The following is a 21,150-nucleotide window of genomic DNA, read 5'->3' as shown; positions in this document are numbered from 1 at the left end:
CACGCACACACACACGCAGGCACGCGTGAACGCGCACACAATGTACACTGTATTGGAGCAGCCTTATATCTTTTTATCGATGAATATAACTAAATTATGCGTCCAACAAATTATGAACCATGGTCATTGTAAATATAAACCGTTTATTCGTTACAGATCTTTTCCAGTTCTTTTCAGGAAAAAGCTGATGTAAATGGCGCACATCTTAGTTTCTACCTCTATCCCCAGGAGAGATATTAAGAGTAAGTCATGTGATGAAATGTAATGACCTTGGATTTAGGACCTTGGTGTAAATCACCTCAGCCCCACCCTCCCCCCACCAAAGTGGCATGCAGTGGGTCAAGTGTGCGATGACAAAAAAGATCACTCTGGGTCCAAGGTCAAATCATGCCAAGGTCAAATCATAGGTTCAAGTACAAGTTTATTTAAGAGCCCTTTAAAAACAACAACAGTTGACCAAAGTGCTTTACAATTCAACTATCTGGTTATAAAACAAACAAATAAAAACAATTAAAAGCACAAAAAATGGACACATTACACAAAAACAGATCTTATACGTAGTTAAACACAAAATAATATAAATGAGTTTTTAGGAGATGGGCACTGAAGGGGCTAGCCTGACATGAAGATGGAGCTTGTTCCACAGTTTGGAGATTGAATAAGGTTGTTAAATCTTGTCACATACCTCTCTCTTATTCTCCCTCCCCGGGTTTGTTGCCTAGGTGGCCTTTTCATGATGTACATTATATCTCACCGAACACAGGCCAATTGGCCATATCAAGTCTTTGGCATGAAAATACCTCCAGGTGAATTATCTGTATGTGATTAAAACGATCACTTTCCACTGGGGTCAAAGTCAGAATCGGATCCGACCCCGGTCGGGGGAGAGTTTGTTTTTAACGATGTCGATTCCACCCTTGGTTCACTTTCTCTCCTTTGTATGCCAAATGAGCGGGGGCTTTTAAAGAGTTCTGGGAAAGTGTTTCTCAGTTTAATGGCAGTTAGTCATTAAGCTTATCAGTGTCAACGGGGCGCGCTGACGCTTTGGTTTACCCAGTGTTCAAGGTTGTCATTATCAATCTTTACCACCTGCTTTATATCTTTTTAAAATATGAGACAGGTACACAATCATCGTGGTTCACATCAGTTCCCGGTTTGGTGTGATGGGTTTGAGTAACAGCCACCCTTCTGAGAAAACCCATTTTGGACACCTGTACCCGTGATCTCGTCATTTCGGTGTTCAAATGTAAATAGACGAAAAGACGAAGGTCTCCTAAGGGAGACAAAAAACGGCGTCTCCCTTAGGGATAGGGTGAGAAGCTCCAAAATGGTTGTATTAAGGCTGCTCTCATAAAATCTTGTTTGCATAATATCTTACGAAAATTTTCGCAAGTTATAGGATGCTACTCCGATTGACCACTTTTATATGCATGAGGGCATTGAACTCTACTAGAATGTAATGCTTGGAGGCTCTAGCGGCTTATAAGGAGGAGGGCCCAGAGGACATTAAAGATTGGCATTTTGGTGGTTCTATTCCAACCGGAATTGATGTAATCCGTCCCTGAGACGTCATATGATGATGTAAAAAAACATTGGGGTGGCAGGGGGAGTGCGAACAAAAACGTAGCTTATGGTTCCACATGTTTAAGATGTGTTGTTGTTTGATATAACATATAATTTGGTTTCTTAAACAGAATGCAAAACCCCAAATGAGCATGAATAATGCCACGAGCAGCTGGCTAATTTCTAAACATCATATTCAATCACTGAATGAAGATTATGACAATAAAAGGCCCATTTCTTATGAGAATTGTTATCCGAGCGCATTTTATTGCCGAAATGAGCTTAATATTGCATTTTACACATTAAGATCAACGTCAGCCATGTTTGGTTTCAGCGATAGCAGCATCCATATCGACCACCATAGGAACAATAGAAAACATTGTATTCTTCAAAGATTCTGACGAGAGAATTCCCGTAATTCGTAATCATAAAATACAATTTGTGGGCTGTACTGGCAGCACTGGCGCCATACTTTTGTTGAAGGAGTTAAACAGAGCAGAAAAAACTGAAAACAGGAGTCATGCCATCGATGCAGCAGTTCAGAGTGTTCAAATACGTTTATTCTCCATTAATAAACACTTGAACAACCTCTTAAGTTCTGTAGGCACTTTATAGTATCTTCATGGTGAAGGCAGTGTGTAGAGTTATGGTCAAACCGCTATACCGATTTAATAACAGAAAGCAACACTTTCATCTTTAAGACATAACACGTGTGTAATGATTAAGCTACCTTGTAAAGCATGCATCTTTTGAACAGAAACTAACTTACATTTTCAACACTACATACTTACCTTTTGCAACCACAATATATGATTTTAGTTGTCCTTTCATTTATTTAATTGTGAGAAGGCTCTTATAGAATACCCTTATTGCCATAGTTGTCAAAAAATGTTTTCCATACTAAGGTTATGCATAGTACACATCAACCGTACATAGTATGATGGATGTTTTGCTTTTGATATTGAAATAAAACACATGCATATAAAAAACAAACAATGTAATCCATTTGATTCGTCCCCTCAACTCTGCTTTGACTAGAATGCACCCGTAAAGCAATACTTTTTCAGTGTTGAACTATAGTTTCATTCACTGTTTCAACATTCTCCCATTCAGCCTTCAATCTCTTTAAAAGAGCCAGCTTTTAATGCAATTTTTTTTCCAAATAAGTCCAGTTTTCGTAAGTAATAGCAATATTAATTATTATGCACAGATATATATATCCTTTGTTAGAAAAGAGATGTTTAATCCTAGCAGTTAGTAAAGCGTATCGCTAAAGGTAGGAAAGAGAAGGGACGTGACGAGTCACGACCCACACCAAATGCGTGATCCTATATCTAAGCGGTTGCCTTTAACTGTACGAGAAGTTTAAAGGGGACATATTATACCAACAGGTGTGAGTGTGATTAGCCTTACAAGCAGTTTCGAAAATCTGCCCCATATGTCATCACTAGTGGGCGTTTCCACCTAGATCTGTGCTGGATAGATGAGCAATGTTTATTTCAGTCCACTGTGAAGGCTGGTAGAATGATCTATTCAGCACAGATCTAGGTGGACACGCCCACTAGTGATGTCATATGGGGCAGATTATCGAAACGGCTTTTAAGGCTAATCACACTCACACCTGGTGGTATAATATGTCCCCTTTAAGGTATACTGCCACGGTGTGTGTGTGTGTGTGTGTGTGTGTGTGTGTGTGCGTGTGCGTGTGCGTGTGCGTGTGTGTGTGTGTGTGTGTGTGTGTGTGTGTGTGTGTGCGTGTGCACGTGCACGTGTGTGTGTGTGTGCAGAGCGCAGTCTGGTGGAGGTTGATTTTGATGTCCGTGTATGAGAGAGGGTTAAAGGGGACATATTATACCACCAGGTGTGAGTGTGATTAGCCTTACAAGCCGTTTAGATAATCTGCCCCATATGACATCACTAGTGGGCGTGTCCACCTAGATCTGTGCTGAATAGATCATTCTACCAGCCTTCACAGTGGACTGAAATAAACATTGCTCATCTATCCAGCACAGATCTAGGTGGAAACGCCAACTAGTGATGACATATGGGGCAGATTTTCGAAACTGCTTGTAAGGCTAATCACACTCACACCTGTTGGTATAATATGTCCCCTTTAAAGGTCTCATGACATGAAAATCTCACTTTATGAGGTTTTCTAACATAAATATGAGTTCCCCTAGCCTGCCTATGGTCCCCCAGTGGCTAAAACGTGTGTTTGGTGTAAAACGAGCACGAGCTGTTCTGCTCGCCTTTGAAAAAACGGAGGCTCAAGTGCGCTGATTTGGAATGTCTGTATTTAGGACGTCACCAAGAATCTCAGCTCCTCCCCTTACTCTGCCTGGCCCGCACAGAGACGTTGGCCCGCCAATGAGACTCGACCGTGCGAGCGCCACATGTGTGTGTGTGAATACACACACTGCAACGCAAGTGTTTCTTGTCGGTTCTTTGACGTGTCTTGTATTTCCACAACGAGACTGTTGTGGGGGTTATCTGAGCCGTGGTTGAGAAGGAATTGGGGGAAAGGAACTTTGGCTTTGACTCGCTGAAGTACATGAACTGCGACATGCCGCCGGTTGCCGCGAGGCACCATCGCCCGGCAGCGGGCAGCCGGCAGCGTGCGGTTCAGTCGACTTCAGGTTGATGTGAAAGTGGAAGAACCAGAGACGTCGCAGAACCCTACAACCGTCAACAATCCCTTTCTCCTCCATGTCGTGGTTCATGTTCTTGAGGGAGTCAAAGCCAAAGTTCCTTTCCCCCAATTCCTTCTCAACCATGGCTCAGATAACCCCCACAACAGTCTTGTTGTGGAAATACAAGACACGTCAAAGAACCGACAAGAAACACTTGCGTTACAGTGTCTACTTCACATTGATGTGGACGTGGAAGAACCAGGAACGTCTGAGAACCCAACGCGGTCGTTTGAGATTCATAATATCAGCTCACACAGCTTTTGGCCGTGATAATATATATTATATGATATAGATATCTGTGTAGGCTCTATGATAATATTTAGATATAGAGCTCCAGGACTCCCGTGTGTTCTAGAATATTTACAGAACACGGCTAAAGGCTGTGTGCGCCTCGCCATTGCGATACATCCACTGTAAACAGAGCGCATGGTACCGTGGCTGCAAGCTGCTCAGGGCCACACCCCCACCCTCCTCCTTGACCCGCCTCGCTCCTCCTCATTTGCATTATAGCTACAGACACCAAAACAGCGCATTTGGGGGAAGCTCAATGTGCGACTGGCTCGGAGTGGCTGTAACTCTGCACCACGGCTGAATTTCGGGAACGTCTTTGAATACTGTGTTAGTTGCCCACTAATACCTATATTAAAGAATACATAAAATAGCATGTCAAGTGTCATAGAAGCTGAACCCTCTCAGACACAGCCATCAACATCAACTGCTGCTCAGACAGAGCTCCACACATCCACACACACACCCCGCCACCATGCTCCCTTCGACATGACTCCCCCAAGGGATCGCAGTTTGAGTTCAGAGCAGAGAAGAACTTTCACCAAACTCATTAGCAGAGACTTGCAAAAACATTGTTTTTTTATACTTGTTTTCTCTAGATCCTGGTCTTATTTAAGTAACGGTGACAAAATGGCATTGATAACTATGAGGAGGTCATATCAGACATATCAACTTGTTTTAAACAAAGAAATCCACAATTTGGCGTTCACTGTGTCAGAGCAGCGAAGCCTGTCCGAGCTGTGTCAACAAAGTGTTTATGCTCTCGTGCGGTTCAAGTCAGACTCGTTGTCCTGCAATGTCCTTGGAGTTCGCTAAAGGCTCTGCCTTTTCATTTCCAAGGTTGACATCCTTAAATCCACACAGAAGTCTTCCCGTTTTTTAAAAGGGTCCCCGGTCTCTCCGTGGCCGACTTCGGCCGGGCTCCCTGCTTCTCCTGAACCGTGTTGACCCGGTTCTGCTCGGCCATGGTGCCCCCTGACATGGGGCTGCTCGTCCCGGAGGGGGGTTGGTTGTCGTTCTTGGAGCTGTACGTCTGGAAGGCCATGTCCAGCTGCTCCTGGGCCACCCGGAGGTGGCGGTGGAGGCTGGCCAGATCGGAGGGGATGTTCTCATCCGGGCTGGTGCACTGCTGCTCCTGGGCCACGTTGGCCATGTTCTGCTCGTGCGTGATCAGGCTGTTGGGGATCCGGTGGAGCGGTTTGTCCGACTTCACCACCAGGTTGTACCCGGGCGGGGACGACGGGATGTTCCGGGAGAAGGGGTAGCCGTAGGACGTCCGCCGGCCGCGGTCCCTCTTCTGGCGGAGGGTGTCCCGGAACGTTCCGATGCCTAGGTGGAACATCTCGCACACGTTGAGCAGCAGACACAGGCAGCTCACCACGTACATGATGAGCAGGAAGATGGTCTTCTCCGTGGGCCTGGAGATGAAGCAGTCCACACGGTGCGGGCAGGGCAGGCGGTCGCACTCGTACGACGGGCTGACGCGGAACCCGTACAGCAGGTACTGCCCCGCCAGGAAGCTGATCTCGAAGATGGCCCGGGACATGAGCTGCAGGACGTAGATCCTCATGAGGCCCTCCTGCACGATCCTCCGGCGCCCGTCGTGCTTCTGCGGACCGCCGCCGGCCACCGCCGGCTCTGGCCTGGCGTCCGGCGCGTCCAGGACGTCGTCGTACAGCATTGGCTCGCCGTCGTCGACGTCCAGCTCCTCCTCCAGCGCCTCGTCCAGCCGCCGGCTCTCCCGCCACCGGGTGTGCGGCGGGGGTTTCCTGCGGATGCCGCGGCCGTGGTGCCGGCTCCTCTTGCGCTCGTCCTCGGAGCTGCGGGCGATCTTGTGGATGGCGTAGCCCAGGTACATGACGGACGGCGTGGAGATCATGATGATCTGGAAGACCCAGAAGCGCACGTGGGAGAGTGGCGCGAAGGCGTCGTAGCACACGTTGTCACAGCCGGGCTGCTTGGTGTTGCAGGTGAACTTGGTCTGCTCGTCCGAGTAGATGGACTCGCCGCCCACCGCCGTCAGCACGATGCGGAAGATGATGAGCACCGTCAGCCACACCTTGCCCACAAAGGTGGAGTGGTTGTGGATCTCCTCCAGCAGCCGCGTGAGGAAGCTCCAGCTCATGGTGAGGGTCGAGGTGAGGGGTGGGGTCTGGGGTGGGGGTGGGGGTCGGGGGTCTTTTCAACTAAAAGCTGTGGAGATCAAAGGATAATGTGCGTTATCGACGGGGCTGAACACAAAAGAGGTTTGTACAAAGTACATACGACTAACAAGGACAATGAAGCTGAACAGATGTCAGAATGTAACTACTATGCACAGATATCATGTATATAAACAACAATGAAGTTTGTTGCAAGGGTGCAGACTGCAAAGATGCTGGCATAAACATTTTATGATTATGTATTATTATGTTTACAACATAGATTGATGATGATATGTGAATAACTGTGTTTGAACTCCAAGATATATAATTTTGAATTTGGACGTACATCTGATGTTGAGTGTTAATTGCACAGGGATGACGGACACTTAGATACATAGATAGCAAACAAATTCCACATCAGTATAATAAACAAGCATAATAATGATTGGAAATAATGATAGCGATTCTTGAAATGTAAATTAACTTAGAGTAAGGACAACATCCTCATTGCCTAACCTAATGTTGCCATAAACCTTACAATGTACTATATCTAATTTATCGACTTAACTTATATTAAGGAGCAATACAATGAAGCACCCTTCCTTATCATGCAGGCTGAACCTGACTCACATCATCTGCAAATACTACAAATATTTGCACTCTATTTGTACCCTACCCATCGAGTTTGTGAAGCTTAATAAGTTTGGATTGAGGCCCTTCATGTCAAACATTTCCATGCCGCAGGGTCTACGGCACGACAATATACACAGTATGACGCCAGCGGCTACGGCATGACAGTATCTACAGTACAACGCACACAAGCGCGTGCTCATGAGCTCATGGGCCGATCGCATCACTATCACCACCACCACCACCACCAGGGCAGCAACAGCAGTCGCTGGCATGTGGGCTTCGCACGCGCGACTATGTCCGATGTCATGAACAAACAGGACGGACGTATCGCTCTGCCTCTGCCTCTGTTAAACCCCCCCCCCCCCCCCCCCCCCCCACCACCAGCTCCAACCCCTACCCTTCAGGGCCAATCACGGGTGACACTGGTGAGCTGTCACAGCCACGCGCCTGACAGATGGAGGGGTGGTGTGTGTGTGTGTGTGTGTGTGTGTGTGTGTGTGTGTGTGTGTGTGTGTGTGTGTGTGTGTGTGTGTGTGTGTGTGTGTGTGTGTTTGTGTGGGGGGGGAGGGAGGGAGGGAGAGCGAGTCATATCTGCCCACATCTGCCCCCGGGATGACACCATGAATACCTGAGTCCCTCATGAAGAAGTTTGACACACTGAGGAGATGTGTGGTGGAGCTTTTCTTGAATGAATTCTAGGGTGTTGGAAGTGCTGTAGCTATCGTTTTTTTGGAAGTGTAAAGCTTGGAAAGTACAGTATGTACAGTTGGGGAGATGAGCTGAGATATCGCTCTCCGTAATACATTCTCCACCTAACACATTTGCCTCAAACATTCTTTGAACCCTCAAAAGGTGAATTAGTAATAACTGCTGTTTACAAACACATAAAGGTTTATAATTAAGGACTATATTTCAAAATATGCAATTGAAGTGGAAATTGTCATTTTAGACATAATAATAATAATAATAAAGTCATAATTACTACAACAGGTTATTAATTAAAACCGCCTTCAACTCTTACATATATATATATCGATATTTCCCAAAATTTAGTTTTGCATTACATGAACTTAATGAACTCGTAACGTTAACCAGATAATCCGAGGAGTAACGATGCAATCATGAACCACAGCAAAACCTGCGTCCACGTCTGAGAGAGACCCACCTGATAAAGTTGCACAGGCTTCCCCAGCATCGAGTCTCGCCCTTATCTCCTCTGAGCGCCCTAGACATCTCCCGCATCCTCTGGACCGCCGGGGATCAGACCAAATCCCGCTGCGCCCCACCAGCCTAGCTGCTCACTAGCAGCAAAACAAAGTCAAAGAATCAAAGCTATTTAGATGAGGCATTGCCTTGACTTCATTGTAAGCCTTGTTTGCTCAGCGGAGACCCTCGCGTTATGAGTCATGACGGGCTCCCAGTACGCCAGCCCCTCAGAAGGATGGATGAAAACGAGAGAGACGGGAGGAGTGGGTGGCGAGGGGGGGGGGGGGGGGGGGGCTGACCCTCACACAAGAGGTCATACTTCTTGAGGATCTCAGAGAGCAGATTAAAAAATGAACACCATGGCCAGTGTTTGTTTATGCCATCACAGCCACATCCCCCCCCCCTCCCTCGCTTACATCCGCTCTCATGTGCAATGTAATGCTTGTTACGCAGATAATAAGGTTCTCTCTCTCTCTGTCTCACTCTCTCTCTCTCTCTCTCTCTCTCTCTCTCTCTCTCTCTCTCTCTCTCTTTCCATCTCTCTCTCTCTCTCTCGCTCTCGCTCTCGCTCTCTCTCGCTCTCTCTCTTTCCTAACTATCTACTCTCTCATCTTTTGCTATGACATATTTCCCTCAGAACCACACACAGACAAAGACACAAAGTAATATGGAACTGGCGTCTAACAATAGTGTTCACTAATTCAAAATAAATATGAATAGATTGAGAGTAAAATAAAATGTGTGTACAGATTAAACTGGCAATCTATCTTTATACAATCTCTCCCTCTCTCTCTCTCTCTCTCTCTCTCTCTCTCTCTCTCTCTCTCTCTCTCTCTCTCTCTCTCTCTCTCTCTCTCTCTCTCCCTCTCGCTCTCTTTCTCCTCTGACACACACACACACACACACACACACACACACACACACACACACACACACACACACACACACACACACACACACACACACACACACACACACACACACACACACGTTTGATGAAAGGGTTAGGCCCAGGGGGGAGGTTGAGGACAGCATTGTCACACAGACATAAGCCACCTTGCCGCAGTGCAAATCCGCCAGAATGTCTCCAGCAGGTATGCTCAGTCATATCCAGTGTCATAATATTTAGAACTTCTCGCCAGGCGAACGGCCAGAGATTGGTGCGGTGGACAGGTTGCTCTCCGCGCACCACTTCTTCCTGTGTTCCGACTTGGTGTTTATACTGCTAAGCTTTCACCTAAACCCCTTGGAACGCATGAGGGACAATCATGTTCCTTCACTGTTTCTTTATTACGTTTTTTTCACTTAGCAACGGCCACTGCTACAGGGAAATAGAAAAAAAAATGATGGGGGAGGATAGATGTGTCATGGGTATGATCAGGCACTGAATCCTAAGTTCATCGCAAGTAAAAAGTTAACGTCAGTTAAGAATACAAAATAAATATGATTTAAACAAGAGGACTTCCCTCATCAAGTTTATTTGATATTGAACCGAAGACTGGGAAGGAATTTAACCCCCAAGAATTTTAAATAAGCAACACATAACTGGTTTGGAGTCTGTCTAATATTAATGCAATCTGTCTGGTCATTGTTACAACGGTATCTGGCCGTTGTTACACCAGCATGTTATCACAATGTTATTTTCGCTGGACTTTCCATAACATTACCCCATAGCGTGGTGGCTCCTGTTAAGCTAATTATGCTATATGTTCTCAATTGCCAATTTATTTACCCGCCCAATCCTGTTTGTCTGCATTTATTAATTCCCATTTGCCTACCATGTTATGCAACTAATTGATTCCATTCACCACGTTGTGTATATCCTGTATGCATGGCATCTATTTTATACTTTATATGAAACAATGTACAATGTATTTGTCCCTGCTCAATTAACTTCATTGGGAGGTAGCCTACACCACAAACCGTAAGAAAACTGAAATTCGGTTCACAAATTAATATTTTCTTTCCCTCCTACGAGCACAAGAGGAGTCGTTCTCAAAGAAGCGTGCGCTTTGTGCAAACTCATCCTGTGTGATGAGATTGTGTGGACCGAGCTCTGAGCTCTGTGGGTCTGCAGAGAGCAGAGCCAGCTGGGCCTCTAAGGGCCCCGGGAGGCCTGAGAGCCTCCCAGCCTCCCCCTCCATCTGACTGAAGAGATGTGGCGTATCGCAGGCACCCCGGGGTGCGGCATAGGCAGGGAGGGGATGCTGCTGGACTGACTGCAGTGTTTGGGTGGGGGGGGGCTGCACTGGACATGTGCTTGTCCTGAGGGACAGGGATGGCACGTGTTTTTGTCAAGTCGGGTTGCGAAACGTTTGTTGTCATTCACGCGGACTAGCGTTGTGTTTTCATCTAGATCGTCAGGAGGGAAAAGACCAATTGGCAGTTTGAAAGGAGACTAGATAATCGTTAGCCTCGTAGCTTTATTGCTTTAAGGTAAAATCATTAAGCTATTTGAAAAAAATGTCAAATAGAGGACTTATAGGCAGATAGTGATTATGGAATGTAAGAAGCACTCTGATTGGCTTAGGATACAGCCAATGATGCACAGTGAGTCATACAAATTAGGAGAGTAGAGTTTGGTTAGATATTACAATTAGGTATACATGACTTAGACAATTATGCTGAAAGATGAGAGATTTTAAGAAGGCGATTTAAGCCACACAGCTTTGGGCCTTCATGCCTCCGCCTGTGGAGAAGCTTGGTGAGCTTATACATAAAACATACAATAAAAATAGTACCAATATCGTGCAATAATAAGTACCAATTACTTTCTAAGTACATCAACATATGGAGGATTTATATTCCAGAGGTCCAGTTCTCATAGGTGAGGGGTTGTCATAAAGAAATGTAAAGTATACTAAAACGCATAACAGTATTTGTATTGTCGTTCACCGTTAAATCCGCCATCTTAACCCCTAAAGCACATCAGTCGAGGCCAACTAAGGTAGACGTGACAACCCCCCCCCCCCCCCCCGTCCATCGCTGTCGTCGACCAGCCCGGTCAAGGTCGTGCTGAGGCCATCTTTTCCCATTTCAATTCATGAACTGTTTAACAAAGTTGAAAGGCAGGCTGACTGCGGGGCAAGAGAGCCCACTCGTTTATGTAACGGAAGATCGAGCTGGATCATGTGACGTTAGAGCGAGACCGGCTGACACCACAGTAAAAAACGAATTAAAAAAAAACATGCAACTTGGTGCTAGGCTCTTCCGTCTCTTCGCCACCACCACTTCACATACACACACACACACACACATTCACACGCACACATACACAAATACGCTCTCACGCACACACACACACACACACACACACACACACACACACACATGCATGCATGCATCCACACACACACACACACACACACACACACACACACACACACACACATGCACACACACATGCATACATACACACACATACACTCACACCCACACACACACAAACACACATACACTAACTCACACACACACTCACTCAAACAAACACACACACAGGCACACACACACACACACACACGCACACTCAACCGCCGCTATCATCAAGCAGCTCTCATCAACAGGCGGCAGAGGGCTGTCCTATAGGCAGCCTGAGAGTGTTGGCAGTCCCATCTCATTTGTTCATCTTCATTTTATTATTTATTTTTTGTTTCGCAGCCCTAGTCCTATCCTACCCCCTGGGCGCGTGCGTCCCGTGCCAGTTCCACTAAGGCTGGAACTCCACTGAAGCGACTGAGAGGAGGAGGAAGAGGAGGAGGAGTAGACCTGAGGAGGATGTCAACATTTTACCCTCAGAACAACTTCCAACCAGTGAGCCAATCAGCGTGGACTCGATTGTGTAGTGTATGTTACCATCGTGCCCGTGTGAAGAGGGGGGGATAAAGTGTCTGCATACAGTACTGCCAGGTCAACTCTCAAATGCAGGCTAATTTTTTCAGCACAGAGACGACTGGATGAAGACCAGACCAAAAAAACGTACGAGTGTTCACATTGGATTCGGTAAAATCTTTCAGAATAAAACCAAGGTTCCTTGGTTTGGTCAAATTATTTCTTTATTTTGTGCACACATTTTGCAGAGAATGTTTTCCGTCTGAATCTCTGTGTGCTCTCCATATGCAACATATACGCTTTTATGATTCAAGTCATAAACAGTGCATTGGTCGTTCTTAGTAAAGGACGGCATACAAACAGACAAGCATAAGAAACAGACAGTAAAACAGTTTCAAAGACAGACCGACAAACATTAGTAAGACGAAACAGATTGACGGATAAGAAGGACGAATAAAACTGATTGTCCCACAGACGGAGTATACTAGAGAGAGAGAGAGAGAGAGCGAGAGCGCCTTCCTTTGCACCAGTATTATATATTGTACTCAATTGCCCAAATGAACAAAACAACAAAGCACTGCTTGGAGAGCTGCAGTCTAAGTCCTTGACTTTATCTTGTCATAACTGGCTATGTCAGTTGGAGAACTGGGGCCAGCCCAAAGGAGCAGTAGACCTAGTCAGGGTCACTCTGATTTCCAGAGAAATCCGCCTTGCCTTGGCTTCTCCTTCCAGATGCCTCAGACCCTACCCCCCCCCCACTCTCACCAGCGCAGGCGCCGTGAACCCAATGCACTCGGTGTGACTTTTTTAATTTGATTTATTGTTCATGAGCTCATGTTGGTCAACAGCTAGACTGACTTCTTTTTTTAACCTGTGAACAAGTTATCATGATGTTTACAGTATGTATGTATAGATGATTTTCCATAATTACTTTTGTGTGAGTACATACTGTATACAGTTCATGGTCGTGCTGTGGACGTGTAGGATTTTGCTCTTGCTTTCTTATACGTTTTTCTTCCATGTTTTACTATTCTTTGATTGAATAATCGCTAATGCTACTCATGCTCATACATTTTTTGTGGTATTCAATCTTGGGACTGGGCAAAAAAAAACGACACACACATGTCATTGTAATGAAAGAGTTAGTATATTTATTTATGAATGCATTAATTATCATTAACTCAAATAGCTTAATGATTTTAAGTAATTATAAACAGACACAACATTATTATTGGTTGTGAAAAGGCTACAACTAGAGAGATAGTAGAATAAGAGAGTAATAATACAATTAAAAGGCTGCCCTGGTCGCTCACACGTCATAAACAAAATAAGGGACAATAGACTTTAAAATATTTAAAATATAGGAAACCAACCTTCAGATTGATGCTTCCTGCCTGACAACTCTCTAGCGCCACCGTAGGGTGGAGCAAATATTGTAATTACTTCTAAATAACAAGAGTAATCTGAGTAATATTAGTCAATTATAAAACCATTAAATTTCTTACCAAAAGTGTGAATTGTTCAATGACATCATATTGTACAGGTAGCAAAGAAAGAATTCGTGGAATAGGAAAACGTTTGCCCACAACTTTTTTGAGTTCACAAATAAAATATCCACCATCTAATTGACATCTAGCTTTGAACCCTTTTCCAACATACGCTTGATCTACCAGAAACCAGTCAATAATTACAAACTTGCAGACTAGAGTTTACCAAGACTGCATAGTCACCCCCCCCCCCCCCCCCACACCCCTCCGCACATAGTGTATGTTGTACGTCCTCGCACTTAAAAAAAGTACATATTATTGTGTAGCGACTTATCCCAGATATCAAATGTACAAATGTAGTGATTGTAAGTCGCTTTGGATAAAAGCGTCTGCTAAATGCCCTAAATGTAAATGTATCAGAATCCAGGTGTCACGGTGACCTGGTGAAGGCTGCACCTACCTGTCCATGGTGTGGTGTGGTGGAGGGTCTCAAGGCTTCACATAGGAGCATCCTTGGGCTGCCATTCAGAGGCATGGTACCATTGCTCAGGGTTGGCAGGAAGCAGGACGAGAGAGAGAGAGAGAGAGAGAGAGAGAGAGAGAGAGAGAGAGAGAGAGAGAGAGAGAGAGAGAGAGAGAGAGAGAGAGAGAGAGAGACAATGGCTCTTCTTTCTTCAAAAACCCCTCACCACCAAGTACAGAACCAGACTCCTATAGGAGCCTGGCTTTCTCCCCAATAGCTCCCATTGTTCTCTGGCTCGCCTGCCTGGCCTTCATGTGCAAGGCGCTACTATTGGTATCATACGGGATGTCTTCTGATGGCTATAGTCCCCATTCATTCGCACACACCACTACGGCAGTGGCTTGGCTATGCTTCCATGATTCATCCTCTCTGAGAGTGATACTGTGTCCCTGCAGCTCTCTAACCCAGGCCCGACCAGGGCATGATACCCCTGTCTAAAGCGGATTCTCCTAGCCGTTGCTTTGTGAATGCTCCAAGCCCCATTGGCCCAATCTGTGATCGGTTTGTTAGATGATATGCCAGCAATAACACCTCCACTGTACTTTATTATTTCAGAACACACAATTACACAATTGTGAGACTGGGAGTGGAAATATAATTTCCAATTTGAACAACAACATTACATTTGTACAACATTACATCTGTACAACAGTAGCTTGAAATCTAACTTTAAAACCCGCCTGATGCCAAATTAGACTCACATCCACTATGCCAAGGGATGAAACAAAGGAAGTTTGATGATATCTAAATCCTAGTCAAACAGCCAAAAGTAATTGTCCATTGCAACCAATTATAATTAATATCTGTGACATTTCCAAAATAAGGGTACATGAATTAACCATTCATTTGCATTAGTTCATGCAGAAATAAGAATAGACTTTTACATTTGCATTTAGGGCATTGAGCAGAATTTATCCAAAGCTACATACATTTAAGTACATTTGTCAGAAGAAAGAGAAACAAAAATATATTGCTGACGGTACAGTAAGGATGTTCATAGAAAGTGCCAAGCACTAACAATATTAGTGCTTGACAGTATTAGTTTATTAACAGTTACTTTTGGTGTTCATTACATTCATACTGCAATGATACTATTGCATTCCAACTGCATCAACTAGTGGTTAATGAAAGTACCCTTATTCAAACATAAGACACTTAGTTCAATGGATGGTGGATGGTATAAGTGGATGGTATATTTCTCAGTGTGGTGCCTTATTTGCTTGTGTGTTGAGTTTAGACACAATGAGCCAAGTTTTGCAAAATGTGTTCAAGCAATTGAAAAAAACGTTAAGAAATATGTAATATTATAATGTTATATATAATATACAAATATATTTTATTATTACTAGGCTTTACCTATAGGCATATATATTTTTTTTTTTTATAGTTCAATGCTTATGGGCCACTCATGGTCTGTCCTCAACTACAGGGCGATAATATCCATCGACTGACCCTTTTTAAATTGCGCATGCGCATCATTCTCGATCATCAATCAACGAGCGTCGTGACTCGTGGGTCCACTCTCCTACGTCACGAACCCACAGAGTCACGTGGCCTAATGTTATCGTGCGGTGCCTTCTGGGAGTCAAAATGGCGCGCCCCGTTGAAGAAGTCATCCGCTGTGCCCTATCTGATGTAACCGCGTCGCCTCAACGGTAATGCGGTTTGAGAACACATCAGAATAATAACAATATAAGCTTAGTTCTCGCTTTCTAAACACACACACAGCCCAATATGGGCACGTTGTTCCGGGCCAGAGCGGCGCTGAGACCCAGAGGGTTCCCCGGTGTTCTGCTCCGTCCTTCACCGAGTGACGCAGATCCACCCCGGTGTGCGGTCCTCACCCCTGTCCCCAAAGCAGCCCTGCTCCCTAAGAGGAGTCACAGCAGTCATGTCGCGGACGGAGCGAGGGATCAGTTGAACTACGTATGTTACAGCCTCCCTCACAGGACTCTGTTGAGACTGGAGGGACAGGACACCAGCTCCTTCCTCCAGGGGATCATCACCAACGACACCGGGCTGCTGGCCGAGCCCGGTCAGAGGGCGATGTACTCACACATGCTCAACGTCCAGGGGAGGACTCTGTATGACATCATACTGTACAGGTAGGCCTCGTTCAATGACATCATATGGTACAGGTAGGCCTTGTTAATGCCATAATGTTGTACAGGTAGCCCTCGTCTCATCACCTGTCTATGCTTGGGCAGTTCTCTTAAATACTCAACCCTCCTGTTATGTTCCGGGTCAAATTGACCCGTTTTAAAGTTTGAAGATCTAGGAAAAATAGTTAAAAGTATTTTTTCAGTATGAAACTTCTTCTGCTTGCCTTAATTAGTGTAATCAACATATAATATGAAAATAGTTAATCTCACATATTTGCAACCACCCCCTGCATGTTTATATCACATAGATACTGTTCGGGTCAATTTGACCCAGCAGTAAAACTGGAGGTAAAAAGGTGTCAGAAATGTCAGACTAATTCTTTCTTTACAACTGTGAGACATATCAACAAGTGGACACTCAACAGGGGAGGGTCAAAACATATCAAATATTCTCTGCATTACACTCTGTCAGGCAGACACAATGAGCAGCAGAAGCAAATGGATGACAGTCCAGGAGGCTCGGGACTTCATCACTGATCATGACAGTGAAATAGAGGAGGATGTGTCTGAAGACGAAGACGATCTTGAGCTAAATTCAGATTCTAATGAATCTGATTTTGAACCAGATGAGGGAATTGCTATTCCTATTCCTCCAAGCAAGACATTCATGTCAAAACATTGTGAAATACAGTGGTATTCATCCCCTAATACATCCTTGTCTCATTGCTCACGCAGAGGTGATTAAAGAATTGGTGGAATAGGAAAACGTTTGAGCTCTCAGAATAGCTTTGAACCCTTTTCCAAAAATTAAAAATCTGTTATATGTACATGGTTCAAACCCTCTTGGCATACATATATGGCTTGTTAAGCCCTTTAAGCCCTGTGATTAAGGGCTTTACAAAAAAAAAAAAAAAAGATAGATAGATAGAAAATTGAATTGAACTTAATTGAATCTTATGTCTTCTTGCTTTCAGTCTCAAACACGCAACAGGGAGCAGTATTCTCCTTGAATGTGACAGTGCGGTGAAGGACTCAATCATGAGACACTTGAAAGTCTATAAGATACGCCGAAAGGTGACGATCAGCCCCTGTGTAGACCTCTCTCTATGGGCAGTCCTGCCGCGACTAAAGAACTCAGAAGTACCGGATATCTTGTCTCCGGAGAAAGCCCCTATATGCGTGACGGACCCCAGAACTGAACTAATGGGGTGGAGGTTGGTGTTGGACAATGAAGTTGACCCCCAGACAATCATCGCATCTTGTCAGCAAGGAGATATAGAGGAGTATCATAGACATCGCTACTCGATAGGTAAGTGCAGGTCATGTTCGATTATGTCCGTATATTTTCCTTCTTCAGTCACCCATTGTTTCCTATACCTCCAGCCCTCAGTAAATCTTTTTGATAACATACAAGGGTGGTTTGGTAGAAGGTATTTGAGAAATGTGGAACAGCTTATTTCCTTGTCAATACACTCCACGAAAAGTGATAGGTGTGCAGGTTATGTTGGATGATTTCCGTGTTTAAATATACACTTGTCCTTGTGACTTGACAGCAAGCATTTTTTGTCTTTTGCGTTACTTTTACAGGACTCCCGGAGGGAGTGACAGATCTCCCTCCCGAAGTAGCCCTCCCCCTGGAGTCCAATCTGGTGTACATGGAGGGGATAAGCTTCAGTAAAGGCTGCTACATCGGACAGGAGCTGACGGCCCGGACCCATCACACTGGCGTGGTTCGCAAGCGACTGATGCCCGTTCGCCTGTCCTCTGCCCTGGCTCAGGGGGTCGCCGAAGGGGCGTCATTGCAAACTCGAGCAGGCAAGGCTGCGGGGAAACACAGGGCCGGGCTGGGAGAGCTGGGGCTGAGTCTGATTCGTCTTGCTCATGCCAAGGAAGTGCTTTCGCTGAAGTCATCCGACGGTTCCTCTGTGAATCTAGAGGCTTCAGTGCCAGAATGGTGGCCTCAAGACTTGAAATTAAAGTAAAGATATGTTTTTCTTTTTTTCAGCATTTGACGTAAGGCCAATGTATCTTCCTAATTTAACTCTTATATTTGCAGCGATCCACCAATTGAAATAGGGTTGAATATTAGCTGTTTTTGTATTATGTCTGAAATTTACATCACCCCTGAGCTCTGTGTAGTTGATGACACAAAAAAATCTGTTTAATAAATACACCATCGAAAATTACTTTTGGATTTTATTTCGTACATAATTAGGTGCAAGACATTAACTGACATTAGTGATTAAATATATCTAATATGCCACACCAAATGTGTGATAATACCGTACCTTGAATATTGTCTAATGTACAACGTAGTATCAACACTTACACACACATTCTGGGCTTGACATTCAAAAATCCAGAGGGGGAACCCTCATCTTATTAAGGGAGATGCTGCCCTCTTGTGGAGTGTATTGTCTCTCGGATTTTCTGCACAAGAACTTCAGGTTGTAAATTCAGGGTCGAGTGATCCAGTCTCTTAAAGTCCTCACTGCAGATGAGGCACTCTAAGATATGAACAACACGCTGCAGGTCAAACGCTGCGTGATGAGAGCCTAGGGCAGTTAAGGTCTCTGAGAGATGCCTTGGACAATCAGTGTTAGCCGAGGAGCAGGCACTAAGGAAAGCGATGCGATTTTCAGCGATGATTTTCAGGAAGGATGCGAACTCTCCGTAATCGATACCAGAGCATGATTTCATGATGGTCTGGAAGATAGAAGATGCAAAACAGTGAACATAGTAGTTTGGTGTATGACGGAAATGGCGTATTCCACCAAAATAAAATACAACACCATCAACTTTATTACCTGGCAGTGTTGATGCCATGAGTCCATGGTAGCTCTCCATTCCTCGATTTCTCGTTGGACAGCAGAAAGCTCGTTTTGAAGGAATTGCCACATTATGTCGATGTTGCAGCCATTCAGCCAATTATGATTGATAGAGATGGTGTCTTCCTATCAAACAGAAAGAACAAGATTATCAAAATAGTTTTACTATATACTAAATTCAAATGAAATACTCGCTGACACTCACAACCATCTATTTGAAAACCATTGCAAATAAATGTCCCTCCAAAGAATTTATTTATGGAAAATTAACAGTGCAGGTACTGTTCTACACAATATAATAAAACCATTTTCTAATCAGTTATATTCAAAGAACTTACCAGATTATAAACCTGGTGGTGCCAGCCACTTGGAACAAATATTATTTCACCTGCCTCTTGAATAATTTCAAGAGGTTGGCAGGCTTTGTCAGACTGTGGGAAGAGGCCTTTGTCTCGGAGCTCTGCTGCTGTGACATCGTAGGCCAGGTTGCCATGGGTGTCTTTTAAAAACTCCTCCTGACCCGGCGGGTAAAGCAGCCATTTTTTTCTGCCACAGATATTTGCAGACCAACTGTATGAGCGGAAGACATCAGCATGGAAAGGGGTCCTATTATGAAAGAATCAAAACACATGATCAATCATTGGAAAAAGCACACGTTTGGAACAGAGTAATGCTTTGGCTTTCTTGAATGGTCTTTATTGTACCATGAGCCTTTGGGTCCCATGTAGACAAAACGATAGTCATCAACTTCAATGGTATTCCAATATTCATTCAACCAGTCAGAGGAAAAGAACACTGGAGTTGTGTAGACATTGTGCTCCGGGAAGTCCCTGAAAAAAGAAAGCATTAAACCAGATTACAGCTTTGAAAGAAACACATGGAAGTGTACACACACACACACACACTTTATGAATTTACAAATGAAAGACCTTGCCATGTGCCAGTCTTTCAGATAGAGACATCCTTTCGGTGACGAGTTGCCATTCTGAATATATTCTTTCCAGTAGTGTATGAATTCTTTAAAAGGCATAGTGAGTTTAGGGTTTGCATTGTATTCCTTTGCATTACAATTGGCAACTGGGACCGGGGTCTCATCTGTTAAAAATAAAGGAAAGTAGATCAGATCTGTTATTTGATTACTGGGTTTTGCAAAAAAGCATATGTATGATTCATAATTCGTGTATTAGATAGAAAATGCATAGCAATATGATTATCCGCATACCAAACTCTTGTAGCAGTGTCTGGAAATTAGGTTTTCCTTCTTCAGTCACCCACTGTTTCCTACACCTCCAGTCCTCAGTAAATCTTCGTGAAAACACACATGGGTGGTTGGGAAGAAGGTACTTTTTGAAAAATGTTGAATAGCTTATTTCCTTGTCAATATATTCCACGAAATGTGACGACCAAAACTGGTCATAGGATTGTCTGGGTATTTTGACCAGACTGCAGCAGTTATGATATGAATCCCTGTCCATGACGACAAACCAGTCCTTCAGCCACTAGGAGAGCAGCGCACGCTTCATTAACTATTTAACACTGCAAGATGTACATTTGCAATCCTTTATCGGATGTCTTCACACTCATATTGTGCATTTTAGTGTCCATGCAGACGAAGGTACAGTCGAAACATGATATGTATGCTGACAACAGCTGGGCGTCCCTCGATAAGACATCCAGTATGAAGACAACTGGCTGCAGTTGTGTGTGTTGGTTTAATATCAATAGTCCGCGAGAATTAAAGACTATTACTGTTACATGTACGTTTTGAAAAGACACACAAAACCGAATTATTCAACGACAACGACATGAACCGCTTTTCGGCGTCACTCCCTTTCCACCCGGACGATAAATCGTGCAG

The 21,150-nt window shown here is 44.4% G+C and overlaps 3 protein-coding genes across 3 annotated transcripts; 1 reads left to right on the top strand and 2 right to left on the bottom strand.

The window, feature by feature from the left end:
• Positions 1-3,569: 3,569 nt before the first annotated feature.
• On the bottom strand, positions 3,570-14,446 carry gjc2 (gap junction protein gamma 2). Its single transcript, XM_060058195.1, has 3 exons — positions 14,296-14,446; positions 8,484-8,619; positions 3,570-6,734 (listed from the first exon to the last, which is right to left on the bottom strand). The coding sequence occupies exon 3, from the start codon at positions 6,664-6,666 to the stop codon at positions 5,392-5,394; it is 1,275 nt and encodes a 424-aa protein (XP_059914178.1). The 5' UTR covers positions 6,667-6,734; positions 8,484-8,619; positions 14,296-14,446; the 3' UTR covers positions 3,570-5,391.
• Positions 14,447-15,923: 1,477 nt separating this feature from the next.
• On the top strand, positions 15,924-18,648 carry iba57 (iron-sulfur cluster assembly factor IBA57). Its single transcript, XM_060058194.1, has 3 exons — positions 15,924-16,467; positions 17,439-17,773; positions 18,052-18,648. Exons 1-3 carry the CDS (start codon positions 16,097-16,099, stop codon positions 18,444-18,446), a joined length of 1,101 nt encoding a protein of 366 aa, XP_059914177.1. The 5' UTR covers positions 15,924-16,096; the 3' UTR covers positions 18,447-18,648.
• Positions 18,643-21,142, bottom strand: jmjd4 (jumonji domain containing 4). The gene is made up of 6 exons (XM_060058191.1): positions 20,515-21,142; positions 20,222-20,387; positions 19,997-20,122; positions 19,631-19,898; positions 19,272-19,418; positions 18,643-19,170 (listed from the first exon to the last, which is right to left on the bottom strand). Exons 1-6 carry the CDS (start codon positions 20,765-20,767, stop codon positions 18,847-18,849), a joined length of 1,284 nt encoding a protein of 427 aa, XP_059914174.1. The 5' UTR covers positions 20,768-21,142; the 3' UTR covers positions 18,643-18,846.
• Positions 21,143-21,150: the final 8 nt, after the last annotated feature.

Source organism: Gadus macrocephalus, chromosome 8 (assembly GCF_031168955.1).
Source record: "Gadus macrocephalus chromosome 8, ASM3116895v1".
Taxonomy (NCBI): Eukaryota; Metazoa; Chordata; class Actinopteri; order Gadiformes; family Gadidae; genus Gadus; species Gadus macrocephalus.
The sequence above is the reverse complement of the archived record's forward strand: the minus strand, read 5'-3'. Positions and strand labels throughout refer to the sequence as shown.

Bases quoted from the DNA above. Each gene is read 5' to 3' on its own strand.
- gjc2 (XM_060058195.1), bottom strand. From the start codon at position 6,666: ATGAGCTGGAGCTTCCTCACGCGGCTGCTGGAGGAGATCCACAACCAC.
- iba57 (XM_060058194.1), top strand. From the start codon at position 16,097: ATGGGCACGTTGTTCCGGGCCAGAGCGGCGCTGAGACCCAGAGGGTTC. The intron at 16,468-17,438 runs GTAGGCCTCGTT...TCTTGCTTTCAG, and splicing joins TATGACATCATACTGTACAG to TCTCAAACACGCAACAGGGA. The intron at 17,774-18,051 runs GTAAGTGCAGGT...TTACTTTTACAG, and splicing joins TAGACATCGCTACTCGATAG to GACTCCCGGAGGGAGTGACA.
- jmjd4 (XM_060058191.1), bottom strand. From the start codon at position 20,767: ATGGACAGGGATTCATATCATAACTGCTGCAGTCTGGTCAAAATACCC. The intron at 20,123-20,221 runs GTCTTTCATTTG...TTCTTTTTTCAG, and splicing joins AAAGACTGGCACATGGCAAG to GGACTTCCCGGAGCACAATG. The intron at 19,419-19,630 runs GTAAGTTCTTTG...TCTGTTTGATAG, and splicing joins ACCACCAGGTTTATAATCTG to GAAGACACCATCTCTATCAA.